A 12,149-nucleotide genomic window follows, 5' to 3' on the forward strand; every position below is an offset into this window, starting at 1 on the left:
CCCCTTTCTCCCCATTACGCCAAGAGGATGAACAGCTTTTTAGTTATGCCAACAGGACGAACAGCCTGCTTTTTAGCAGGCACAGCCTCACTGTTTTCAATGGGGCAAAAAGCCCCATTTAAAAAAGAAAAAGCCTTTTATAAAGGCTTTTTTTAATATATATTGGCGGCTGCGAAATGGGTTAGGAGGCGCGCAGCGTTGCCTCCTCCCTGCCATCACCGCCACCGCCACCTCAGGAATGGGCTGTTAGTCTACCTGATCATGATGCGAAGTAGTTTCCAGAATAAAAAATATTAGTGAACAACAGGATGCAATTCCCTTCTCGGTATCAAAAACTTCTTGTTTGGATTCCATGCATTAGACTCTTCATTTCTACAGGAGTTCACATGGCGTTTACACTCTTCATTTCTAGAGGAGCCCACATTGCACATTAGGAGACCTAACAATCATTGTGTGGCAAATTCTCTATAGAACTTGATCTTGGAAAGTGGTCTACAAATGCAATTAGCTACTTAGATATCAATTGTTAGTCAACTTATCAAGATTACTGATCCGTGCGAAAAAAAGTATAGCATTCAAAATCACCTATAATCAAGATTAGATTGCTTTATAACTGCAGGTAGGGAACAATTAAAATGCAGATAACATTAGACAGTGATCTAAGAATGAACATGGGACTGTGGCAGATATTACATATAATAAATGACACTAACGTGTCACTCTGTGGAAGGAGAACAGGTGTAAGCAGAGATAAACAGTTGAAATCAGCTATCTAGTCATTTACTTCATTGACCACTGCATGAAGACAAGGAAACAATGCTATAATGCAAACTAAACCATGATGTTTGGCATAAAAGGCATTTACAAATTGCTGCATGGTAAAGTCAGAAAATGACTGAATGCCTAAAGGTATATAAACAAAGTAACTGAAAACAGATGTACATTTAGTCTGTGTAAGCAAACGCTACATACATTATTTAAAAATTTTCAAATTCTTACCTATTTGACCCTATGTACTAGCCGTTTACTCATTACAGTGAACACATGTATATCCTGCATGTACTTGCATGCACCTAGTTGTAAGAGTCAGTGAGCATTCCTTTTAATGTAACATGACAATTACTCAGTGTAAAGGTAAAGGTCCCCTGTGCAAGCACCGGGTCATTCCTGACCCATGGGATAACGTCACATCCCGATGTTTTCTAGGCAGACTTTGTTTACGGGGTGGTTTGCCAGAAGAAAAAAATCAAGTGTATACCTGCAAGTATGTGTATACAACTGTTTGTAAAAAAGAGCCAGTGTGTTTAACATTGCAACTGAAAACAGGGACCTGTCCATGGACAAATATGAGGTCTATAGCACGCATTCAGCTATATATGACATAAGAGTAACATGAGAAATTACACTAGGGAAGAAATTTTACATGCACATGCAACACAGACACAGTCATCATCCATGTCTATTTTCCCTGAATAAGTGAACATCTGAGCCAGTGTCTCATAGATAATGTCCTGAAACCTCCAAGCCCAAGAAGAATTTTGGATTAAACAACAGTTGTCAGGAACAAAAATAATTAACACCGGAAAACCTGTATTTGAACTTGAACTTCTCAACAGATGAGGTGCTATTTTTTAATTTTATGTGGGTATGCTTGATGTGGACATGCATTCTAATGGTCGCTATCTGCTCCCATGCTATATAAAAGCAGCATGTGGGGCTGAATCATGCCTGGGGATGGCAGCTCTTTCAAGGCCAGGACATTTACACACACAGGAAGAAGTTCCCTGCCCTTCCAGCTGTTTTTTTCTCTTCAAATGGTTGGGAGGGGGTTGTTTTTGAGCCACTTTTGCCAGGCAACTCAGTATGTGTGGTGAGCACAGAGCATTGGAGGGAAAGAAGGCAGGAATAAAACAGCACATAGCATTTATACGTAATACAAAAACACCCTGGCTTCAATTTCCTGTTTCACAAACCAAAACTAATGGTAGTTAACTGTACTGTCTCTCATTTGGACAAGCAATGTTGCTCCTGGGATGCTGTAATCCCTTCTAGCCAGACAAGAATCAAGCAGGAAGAAGCAAAACATTTGGTCCTGCCATGTTGTTTCTGTATTTGACTATTCTGGGGAAAGTGTCCAAAGGACCTTGGGCAAGTCATGCTCTTTCAGCCTCACCCACCTCTCAGGGTGTCTGTTGTGGGGAGGGGGAAGGAAAGTGACTGTAAGTAGGTTTGATTCTGCCTTAAGTGGTAGAGAAAGTCGGCATATAATAACCAACTCTTCTTCTTCAAAGAAGCAGCCAAGGAAAAAAGCTCCCACATAATGATCAAAAAAAGTCTGGAATGTTACGTATAAAGTGTTAGGATTTCAGAGGTAGTGGGTGAGGGGATAAACCGAAGTTGCTTTACCTAATTGGTTTTGAAGGATTAGGTTGGTGGTAGATTTCAGACAGATTAATATTAGAGAGCTGCATAATGGTAATCCTTATCATTGTCATTGTTATTTTTATTTAAAACTGCCTTCCTCAACAAAATGCAAGTGTTCCAGTTTGTTTACATTATCCAACTCCATGCTTAACTGCAGTACATAAAAATAACTTTAAAATGATTGCATAATATGACTTAGCAACTATTTCTTTTTCTTTCTTTTAGAAACCATGAAAGCTAGTCTCCAGACACCAAGATATTTTTGGACATCACCATAGTCACGCAATTCCTTAGGTATCCTTAACCTCAAACGTGTGTAAACAAGATCAAGGACCATACAACAGTAATCTGCTTTCATTTAATCCTGTTGGATGCTTTGCTTCTGTTTGGTCACAACTCACAGGCTTCTGTTTAGCGATTTTAGATTAATTTCATCAGTAACACGAAGAAAATGGAACAAGAAGAAAAGAAACCTATAAAGAAAGAGTTTCAGTTTAGTACTAAAGGATATGTTCTTCTAGGAAATCTATGCATCTGGGAAGCAAGTACCCCAAAGTGCTATAATGCTTGTTGTTTACACTCTATGCAAATACAAAATAGCTGGGATCAAACATTTAAATTGTAAGTTCATTCTTTCAGTCATAAAACTAATCCTTTAATAATATTTTAAAAGTAAATTAAAAAAAACTGCAAATGAGGTTACAAGCTAAATATACACACACTAAGATCAAAGAGAATGAAAAGATTTTTTTTTGCCCAGCAACAATAGTCTTTTTTTATTCGGGGGCCCAGCCAGATGTTCAAATTGACCAAATGAAATGGGTCGCAAAGAAACACATTATCTGCCTATATTAAATTGCGACACAATGGCTCAACAAGGCATTAAAGTGCGCCCGGTGCTGCTGAAGCGGAACAGCCTGGATTCAGTGGATTTTCGGAGGCAGCCCCACCATCGCAGGAGCAAATCTCAACAAGTCCGATTCAAAGACGATGGGATGGACAATCCGCCACTAACAGAATCGGATCTGGAGACAGCAGCTGCTCAAGACTCATGTACGTTGGATAAAGTACAAGCATTGCAACCCCAAGTAAGCAATTCCTTCTGTTTCCCTTCATCTCACGCAGGATTACAAAACATTGCCATACAGACTTCTCCGAGTCTCAGAAAACACTTTCCAGTATTTAAAAAGAAAAGAATTACAACAAGCAAGTCCTTGACTGAAATGCCAAAGGAGTCAGAATATTCCATTCAAGTCAACGGCAATCTTTCTGAACAGGATGTCATCTCTTCCAGCCTCTCTTATTTAAGCATCAGTCGGCATTTAGATGATGGACCAAGAGCAGCCGCAACAGCCAATCGGCTGTTCGAAAGGGTGCCTAAAGCACAAAGCAATGGGCCTAACTATTTGGGTTCAGATAAATTTGCAATACTGGAAAAAGCAACTGTTTCTACCCAGGTGCCTGAGTACACATGCCTGGGTTCTGCACAAGACAATTTTTCCATTTATGGCCCAGATACACAAGCGGATTTAAGCAGTTCAGTTCATTCTTCCACAGTTATTAGACAATCTGATGAAAACTGTTCAGTGCGTACAGGCTCCGAGAAATCTCTCCCTTGTGCCAGCTGTAACTGTAATGAAACCAATGTGGGTCGGGGTTCTTGCGAGGAAAAAAACTATACTGAGCTACTTGCCTCTAGTGATGATGCTGGTACTAAGGAAACCGCTCCATCATCACCTCAGTTATGCCACAGTTCATTACGCTGCTCCCTCAGAGAACATCAGCAACCAATACAGCAGAAAACAGACTCTGACCATAAGACACTGACTAATAATAACCAAACAATAAAGTCATTCGCTAACAACAATGCATTACCTTCTATTCCCTCGTGTCAAACGGAAGCCGGGAACAGTTCTACCCATACCGAAGTGCCACAGTATGACAACTACTTAGAAGGCTTTCACATAAATGCCTATCTTCCAGAGACTGAAATAAAACCACAGAACAAAGGCACTGAACAAATTAATCAAATCCATTTGGCACATAGTGAGCTGTGCGCTCTACAAGATAGGCTCCAGTCTGTTGAGGAATCCTTGCAGTCAAACCAGGAGAAAATTAAAGTCCTTTTGAATGTAATTCAAGACATGGAAAAGGCCAGAGCCCTCAATGAAGGGTACGATGTGTTTTTGATATTCAATACTATTGTATTAACATTAACTGCGTTCTTTAAAACAATACATTGTTTCCTTTTAAATTTTGCTCTTGGGGGATATTTTTGGATGCAACCAATTCATAATATAACATTCTGCTATAATATTTCATACGTTCCCAGTTATAAATCAAATAAATTGTTCTTTCACAGCTTGCATTTAAAGCATTTTCACTAAGATTCATCAGTGTTTATGTTCAAAACACGAGCATCAGAGAGTTATTTCTCCTGGTGGTTTTTGTCTTCAGTTCAGGGAGTGGCAAATCTGCCAAAGAGGCATAATTACAAATGGCAGGGGGAGTTCCTGATTTTTTTAAAAAACACAATATGTGCACGAACACACCGACAAATATACACAAAAATGAGTTTAATTCATTCTTTTGAAACAGAGATATAAGAACAGAATCATTTTAAAACATAGAAGAAAGAACATAAGAAGAGGGAGGGAGAGATTTGGGGTTTGTTATCTGTTTTGGTTTTTACTGGAAATGTTTTTACTGTAAGCCGCCTTTAACCACAAGAAAAGGTGGGGTATAAATATTTTAACAAATTAATTAATAAATAGACATAAGAAGAGCACTGATGGATCAAATAAGTGGTCCATCTAGTTCAGAATCCTGTCTCACACAGTGGCCAATCTGTTATTCTAGAGGGCCAATAACTGGGCATAGAAGCCAAGGCCTTCCCCTGATGTTGTCTCCTGGCACTAGGATTCAGAGGTTTACTGCCTCTGAATGTGGAGGTTCCTTTTAGTTACCAGGGCTAGTAACCCCGATAGACCTATCCTCCATGAATCTGTCTGATCCCCCTTTAAAGCTTTCTATGCTTGTCTACATTCTCTGGCAGCAAATTCCACATTTTAGTCACTCACTGAATAAAGAAGTATTTCCTTTTGTCCATCCTGAATCTACTGCCCCATCGGCTTCACTGAATGCCTCCGAGTTCTAGTATTTGGGGAGAGGGAGAAAAAGCCCTCTCTATCCATTCTTCACTGTGCATAATTTTTCAAACTTCTACCATGTCATCCTTTTGTTGCCTCTTTTCTAAACTGAAAAGCCCCAGACACTCTCAGCCTTTCCTCATAGGAAAAGTGCTCCAACCCTTTAATCAACTTGGTTGCCCTCTTACAGACTTTTTCTAGCTCTGTTATGCCCTGTCGGCGATATGGTGACCAGAACTGCACATAGTATTCCAAATGTGGCCACACCATAGATCTATACAGGAACATTATAATATTGGCTGCTCTATTTTCAACCCCTTCCCTAATAATCCCCAGTATAGAGTTTGCCTTTTTCACTGCTGAGACACACTTGACTTACATTTTCATTGAGCAATCAGCTATGATCCCAGCAGTCTCTTTCCTTCTCAGTGTCAGCAGGTTCAGACTTAAAATTGGGTGTTTTGTTTTGTTCCAGTGTACATAACCTAATGCTTACATGTTTTGAACTTCATTTGCCACATTGTTACCCAACCACTCAGTATGTGGAGATCCTCCTGGAGCTCTTCTCAGTCGGCTTTGGTTTTCACCATCTTGAATAATCGTGTCATCTGCAAATTGGCCACTACACTGCTCACCTCCAAATACAGATCATTAATGAACAAATTAAATAGTACTGGTGCCCATACCGATCGTTGTGGGACCCCACTGCTTACTTTCTTCCATTGAGAGAACTGCTCATTTATTCTTAACCTCTATTACGAGGTTGTTTAACCAATTTTTAATATATAAGAGGACCCATTCTCTTACTCCCTGACTGCTAAGCTTACTTAGGAATCTTTGGTGAGGTACTGCATCAAAAGATTTTTGGACATTCAAGTATATAATGTCTACTGGATCACCATTATCTACGTTTTTGTTCACTTTGTCAAAGAACTCCAAAACGTTGATGAGAAACTGTTAGAATTAAGCTGAACGTCAGCCATAATTTAGTGAAAAATGAGATATATAAATACCCAGAATATCATTTTTGGTAGATTGTCCATTGTTGTCAACAGCCAGTTCTTTAAATATCTACAAGCTAGCAGTTCACCACTGACTGTCTTCTTAAAACAAGATTGTTCTGGCTCTAGTAACACAATTAACTGTATGGGATTCATTTATTCCTCTTTTCTACTTTAGAAATCCTAGCCAACTCAAAAGGTTGCCACACTCATGAGCCAAAATCCAGCATAAAGTTTTGTAAGTAAGAAGTGATGATTGCAAAAGACCCCAGGATAAAAGGAAAAGAACCCCAAAAGCTTAAAATAACTTAATTGCAAAAGAAACACAAACAAGTAGACAAAGGTAACACAAAAGCATCGTTATTTAGTACCTAAGTATTTAATCTCTACAATAGCTAGATAGTTATCCTTAGGGTACAATAAATAAGATTGGTTTACTCCAAAAGTTATAGGTTGCATACTTCAAATGCTCGCTTTGGCTGTCAGTTGGCACAGCCCACACTGAAAGTTGTTCGCATTCAGAGGGTTCAGTTCTGTAGGAAGAAGCCAATTCAATCCATCCACAAGACTTCAGATCCAGACTGTTCCCATCCCTCTTTTTAATGGATAAATTCTAAAAGAGGGGGGCAGGGTCTCAGGTATGCATCGTATACCTCTTGTATGCATTGGTTTACTGCTCTTAGAATCACTGAGTGTAGGGATGCAAACCCATAATTTTTTGGTTCTTGTAGGGTTCTCCTAAGTTAGAGTCCAAATTCTTCTTGTCTGAATTTTTTGCTAAATTTTACTTGATTTATTTATGCCTTCCATTTTAGTGTTTAGCACTTTTACATTCAGTTGAAATTAGGGTTGCCAACTCTGGGTTGGGAAATTTCTAGAGAATATGGGTGTGGAACCTGGGGAGGTTGTAGTTCAGGGAGTGAAGAGTACAATGCCATAGAGTCCACCCTCCAAAGCCCTCCAGGGGAACTAATATCTGTCGTGAGGGTGTTCTCCAGGCCCCACCTGGGGGTTTGCAACCTTAATTACATGTCTCTGGGGGCCAGCAACCTTAATTATATGTCTCCTGATGGGTAAATAGTGCCACCTCACTCGGTCTTAAGAGGAAAGTATATGAATACAGGATTATCCTTAACAATTAACACCCATAAGGAAACACCTGGCAACAGTTTGATTTAACATAATTGATATGCAGGCTAGGAAAAAATACTTTATAGATTATATATCAGAGCTAGCTTTTTAAAGGTTAACATCAATTTCTTACAAAGCAATGAATCCTCTGCTTTGCAAGACCAGTCTTCTTTTGGGTGCATGTGACAACTGAATAAGTGTGCCAAGAAAGAACAAACACAGTTGATTTTCACATCCCTATCCAAAACACAGCTGATTCCCACATACAAGACTACATACAGATGTAGTCTTTGAGTGAATTCGGTCACCTATTAAGCTTCAGACCTCTCATCCTTTTACTGGAGTCATATTGTCACTGTGGTGATAAATCTGTAACGTCTGTTTTCAGAGAACTTTTATGGAACCACAAGTATCACTCAGCATAGAAAAGAGCAGTAACATTAGATTCTTTGAAAGCATTCAAGGATGAACAGTCCCACATCCACAACTCAGCACAAGTTGTCACTGACTAATGGGTGATTTCAACCCTTAAAAAATCCTGCTAAAATTTTACATCCAGTCTATTCCTCTACATATAGGCCTAAGTTATCACAGCTGTCCCTAAATCATTCCAGATCAATGACTGCCAAGTCTAGCCTTCAATATTTCCTGCACAGACTGGACATTTGCTGAGGTAACAACTGAATAAACACATGCTACACAGCATGTAGAGTTCAATCACAAGAAGTATGTCTGCTCATGGAATAAGTTATTTGGATCCACGTCCATTATTTAAAATACAAATCATCCATATTCATGTGACTTTTCATATGGAAGACTTTTAAACCGCTCTGTTAAACAAGAAAGGCAACAAAAATGGTGAATAAAATAAGATGCACATGAGTAGAAACAGAAGTGTCCTTAAAATAGCCCTCAGAAGTACTCTGAATAAGTGTTCTTTTAGCAGTCATTCCTGCAGTGGTGCAGTCTTCGTAGCCTCTGGACAATGATATTGTCACCCCCTTAGATGGCAATGTAAATTTCAAATGCAAAGCTACACCATGCTTTTGGAGACCCCTAGGTAAGCCAATGACCTGGGGCCGTAGACCTCTGCCTTTCAGATTTGGCCATGATAGCACTTTGGGTGACCTGACCTGCAAAAAAACACAATAAGGGGGGCACAGAAAGGTGAAGTGGGGGGAGAAAATGTTGCTCTCCTCTGTTTGTACTTCTTAGGATCCAAGCCACACTGTGTCCATCAATATGTTAGTCATGCTCATCTACATTTTCAGGTATATACTTGAAATACCTCATATGCACACCTAAAAATATGGAGGGAAGGCAGCATGGTATAGCCCACTCTCGTCAGATCTTGGAAGCTAAGCAGGGTCAGCCCTGGTTAGTATTTGGATGGGAGACCACCAAGGAATACCAGGGTTGCTAAGCAGAGGAAGGCATTGGCAAGCCATCCTTGTTAGTCTCTTGCCTTGAGAATCCCATAAGGGGTCACCATTAGTCTGCTGTGATTTGACAGCACTTTACATACACACACCTAAAAATACAGTTCCATAGATCCTTGTCCCAACCCCTGCTCTTTGTGACTCAACCTGCAGAGGTGAGATGGGTGGCAACTAGAGACAGGGCTTCTTGAGTGATGTTATTTTGCCTTTGGAATGCTCTCCCACTTGAGGTTCAACTGGCCAACATGCCTAACTGTTCTTAAGGTGCTAGGTTTTCATGGCTTAAATTATTAATGATGATTCCTGTATTGTTAAGTGTTATTATTTTTTCTGAGCTGCCTTGAGCAGATATCTGGAGAGGTAGCATATGCATTTTCTACACAGGAAACAAATAGGTCACTGATTTCCATCGTCATAACATCTTTTCCCAGCCACTGCAGTTAAAGATTCACCATGGCTGAATCTGCATACCATCTCTTCTTCACATTTTACATTTCTGCCTTTGAGATGTACTCTAAGGATGGTTTGAGACTATTTACACGAAGGAAACAAACCGTGTGCACCAGCCTTATATATTTAAAGTTTAAGACAATCAAATTAAAGACAAACTCTTTATACGTTAATATTTAAGGCATAGGTAGATTTACATAGATAAATGTCTGCAGAGAATAAATTTTGTGAAGAAAGATTTAGCTATAGAATTGCTGGTTTTATAAATAAATTACAGTAGCTATTGTCTATTGCAGGCGGAACTTCTACCGCACTGGCCAAGATCTCAACAATTGCAGCACATGCCAGAACACTGCATGTATCATTTACAGGTACCTCGTATCAATGGGTAATTGTATATATCTGTCTCAATAGGATATTTATTCAGCATTCAAAGATATTGCTATATTGTTTAAAAGAACAAAAGGTGCAATCCTGATTTCACTAATGCCTATGGCTGATAATTTGTACCCATAGTGTGGGTAAGAGAAAAAACCTTTCTTACAAGAATCTATTGGGAAGAAATGTCTACTATCTGATAGGCAACCCCTTTTTCTTATATATAAAGAGCAGTTAAATAAACAAAGATAAGAATTATTCAGTTATTAGGATAAATGTTCAAAATGGGTTTGTGATGCATAGTTTTTGCGCCCCAAAAGCATGATGTGGGTCAATATAACATTTTCGTTTTAGTGCTTTGTTGGCCGCTCCTTCAGAGATGAAGCTCCACGCATTACATAGGTATACAGAGCTCTCCTATTCTGCGGTATTCAATGTCAGGAAATGCATGTGTGGAGAGATAGGCAATATGCCTGGAACATTTCAAAATGCGAACGAGCATAGGCTCGTTTTCAAACCTTCTTTCTGACATGGCTCATATGCAGCTCAATTATGATGTGGAGTGCTGTTGAACAAATGATCCTACCTTCTAAAGACATCACCACTATGAAGTCCCTTTGATGTGTTATACCTGTATACTATCCCTTAAAGAACTGTAATATGCAATGTCATTAAAATTATCCTAACATGTTAGAAGCCTGGAATGAAGCCCATCTCATACCAATATTAAACAAAGTGTATTCGGTGGGGGAGGGGGCTGATCCAGGAAACTACAGACCTGTAAGGGTAATGCCTGTGTCAGATAAATTAGAAGAAAATATTAATAAAGCTGGAACGATTGAGCATGAGACAAACTGTAAGCCTGAAAGCACAGGTTATTATAAACTGCCATTGTAAAATATTTTGTACATGTTAAGGAACAAACAGAAAACAATACATTATTATGAGGGAAAATCCTTATGATCTTAGCAATAGAAAGTCTTACTATACCTTACATCAACAAAATGGAAAGAGTCTATACTGTATATATAGTCTATACTGTATATATGATTTAAAAAAAAAAAAAACTTCCCACAAAATCACTCAAACCCTCCTGAGAAAATGTAGCAATCTTAGAGCAGTAAATGGTTAACAGCACAATTCAATGCTAGATTGCTCCAGTCTATATCCATTCATTTCAATAGGCATAGATTGGAATAACTCTACATAGGACCACACTGCAAGTGACGTGAAGTCAAGATGTGAATAAGTGAATGGCTTCCTTGCTAATTTTCTAACTCAGTATAGAGATTAACCAATGTATTTAAGAACATTTAGCTTCCTTAGCTGGCATGTTGTTGGAATTGACAAGATATGGTTTGTGACTGGCAGGTAAATAAAAATTAGAATCTATGGCATAATGAAAGCTGCAAACCAACCTGCCGTATCACCTCTTAATTATGGCTGTTGCTTGGTCTCCAGCAGCCAATGTACTTGGAGACCGCAGCACTGAGTAGACAGGAAATGAAGCAAAACAAGGTTATGAATTTGGATTACTCGTACATTTGGAAGGTAAAACCATGCTTTTCATTCTGCACTACAGGAGCAAAAAGTATGGTTTGATTCAATGTCTGGAAAGACTCTTGGAATTTTGATCTTAACCAGTCCAGTCTGACCCTGCTAACTGGTTTAATTCTGTGATAGGTTAAAATAATTACACACATATTTCACTTACTAAAAACACACAGTGATTTATAACCTATATTCTGTAATACCAACTTCAGAAGCTACACGAAACATGATTCCACTTTCTTTTCTAAGTTCCTTCAAATTCCATTATCTTCCTTCTTGGATTTAACAAGTGCATTTTTCCACTCAGCCTCATTAAACTATTAGGGACTTCCAGGATGGCTGAAACTAGGTTCACCTATGGATATTGTGGTGGAAAGCATGGCAAAGAAAGACACCAAAAGACACTTTGGCTGAAACAAGTATACCCAAGTATATTCACACATTGCTGAATATTATTTTTTCCAATATTATTTGGGTTTAATAAACCCAGAATTTATTTATTTTTAAAAGCCAAAAATCTGAATATAATGAATTTGGCTTTTTAAAAAAATTCAGAAATGTTTAGGTTTATTACTCCTGAACCCAAAAAAATGTTGTGCAGAGCTGAATGCTGGGATCTGTGAAGC

The 12,149-nt window shown here is 38.8% G+C and overlaps 2 protein-coding genes across 2 annotated transcripts in view; one reads left to right on the forward strand and one right to left on the reverse strand.

Annotated features, from left to right (window-relative positions):
* Positions 1 to 12,149, reverse strand: part of DOCK2 (dedicator of cytokinesis 2) — a 367,227-nt gene that overhangs the window by 193,896 nt on the left and 161,182 nt on the right. The gene's annotated exons all lie outside the window — the stretch shown is intronic.
* INSYN2B (inhibitory synaptic factor family member 2B) overlaps positions 3,228 to 12,149 on the forward strand; it is a 36,199-nt gene continuing 27,277 nt past the window's right edge. Inside the window, exons 1-2 of the mRNA XM_056856596.1 lie at positions 3,228 to 4,597; positions 9,891 to 9,965. Coding sequence (XP_056712574.1) covers positions 3,243 to 4,597; positions 9,891 to 9,965 — 1,430 coding nt within the window. The 5' untranslated portion in view covers positions 3,228 to 3,242. The remainder of the gene's footprint in view (positions 4,598 to 9,890; positions 9,966 to 12,149) is intronic.

The sequence above is a fragment of the Euleptes europaea genome, chromosome 1 (assembly GCF_029931775.1).
Source record: "Euleptes europaea isolate rEulEur1 chromosome 1, rEulEur1.hap1, whole genome shotgun sequence".
NCBI classification, from domain to species: Eukaryota; Metazoa; Chordata; class Lepidosauria; order Squamata; family Sphaerodactylidae; genus Euleptes; species Euleptes europaea.